Source organism: Naegleria fowleri (genome assembly GCF_008403515.1).
Source record: "Naegleria fowleri strain ATCC 30894 chromosome Unknown tig40, whole genome shotgun sequence".
Lineage (NCBI taxonomy): Eukaryota > Heterolobosea > Eutetramitea > Acrasida > Naegleriidae > Naegleria > Naegleria fowleri.
This window is the reverse complement of record NW_025407972.1, coordinates 38,521-38,829: the sequence shown is the minus strand read 5'-3', so window position 1 is coordinate 38,829 and position 309 is coordinate 38,521. Positions and strand designations below refer to the sequence as shown.

Genomic DNA, 309 nt, shown 5'->3' with positions numbered 1-309 from the left:
TTTTATTCAATGATTTCCTTTATTGGTTTGTTCAAACAAGAATCGAAAAAATAATTTCCAAACATGAATCTCCTCCTTCGTAATCATCACCACCAACCTCTTTTCGAATTTACATTGTACTCCTTTCCTCCCTCAACTTGTTCATGGAGAGTCCGAGCGGCGTTGTTTCATCATTTGCCAATATTAAGCCGATGGGTTCGGATCAAAGAGCATGATCCTTCCATGATGATGAATAATCATAATAATAATAATAACATTTCAGACCAATCGAATTTAAATTCAATTGATCAACATCAATTGTATCAAAAG

The 309-nt window shown here is 34.0% G+C and overlaps 1 protein-coding gene across 1 annotated transcript in view; it reads left to right on the top strand.

Annotated features, from left to right (window-relative positions):
* Positions 1-222: 222 nt before the first annotated feature.
* Positions 223-309, top strand: part of FDP41_004684 (uncharacterized protein) — a gene marked incomplete at both ends in the record, with an annotated part of 873 nt that continues 786 nt past the window's right edge. The window contains one exon of the mRNA XM_044708125.1: positions 223-309. This exon is cut by the window's right edge and continues 786 nt beyond it. Within this exon, the coding sequence (XP_044561023.1) occupies positions 223-309 (87 nt within the window).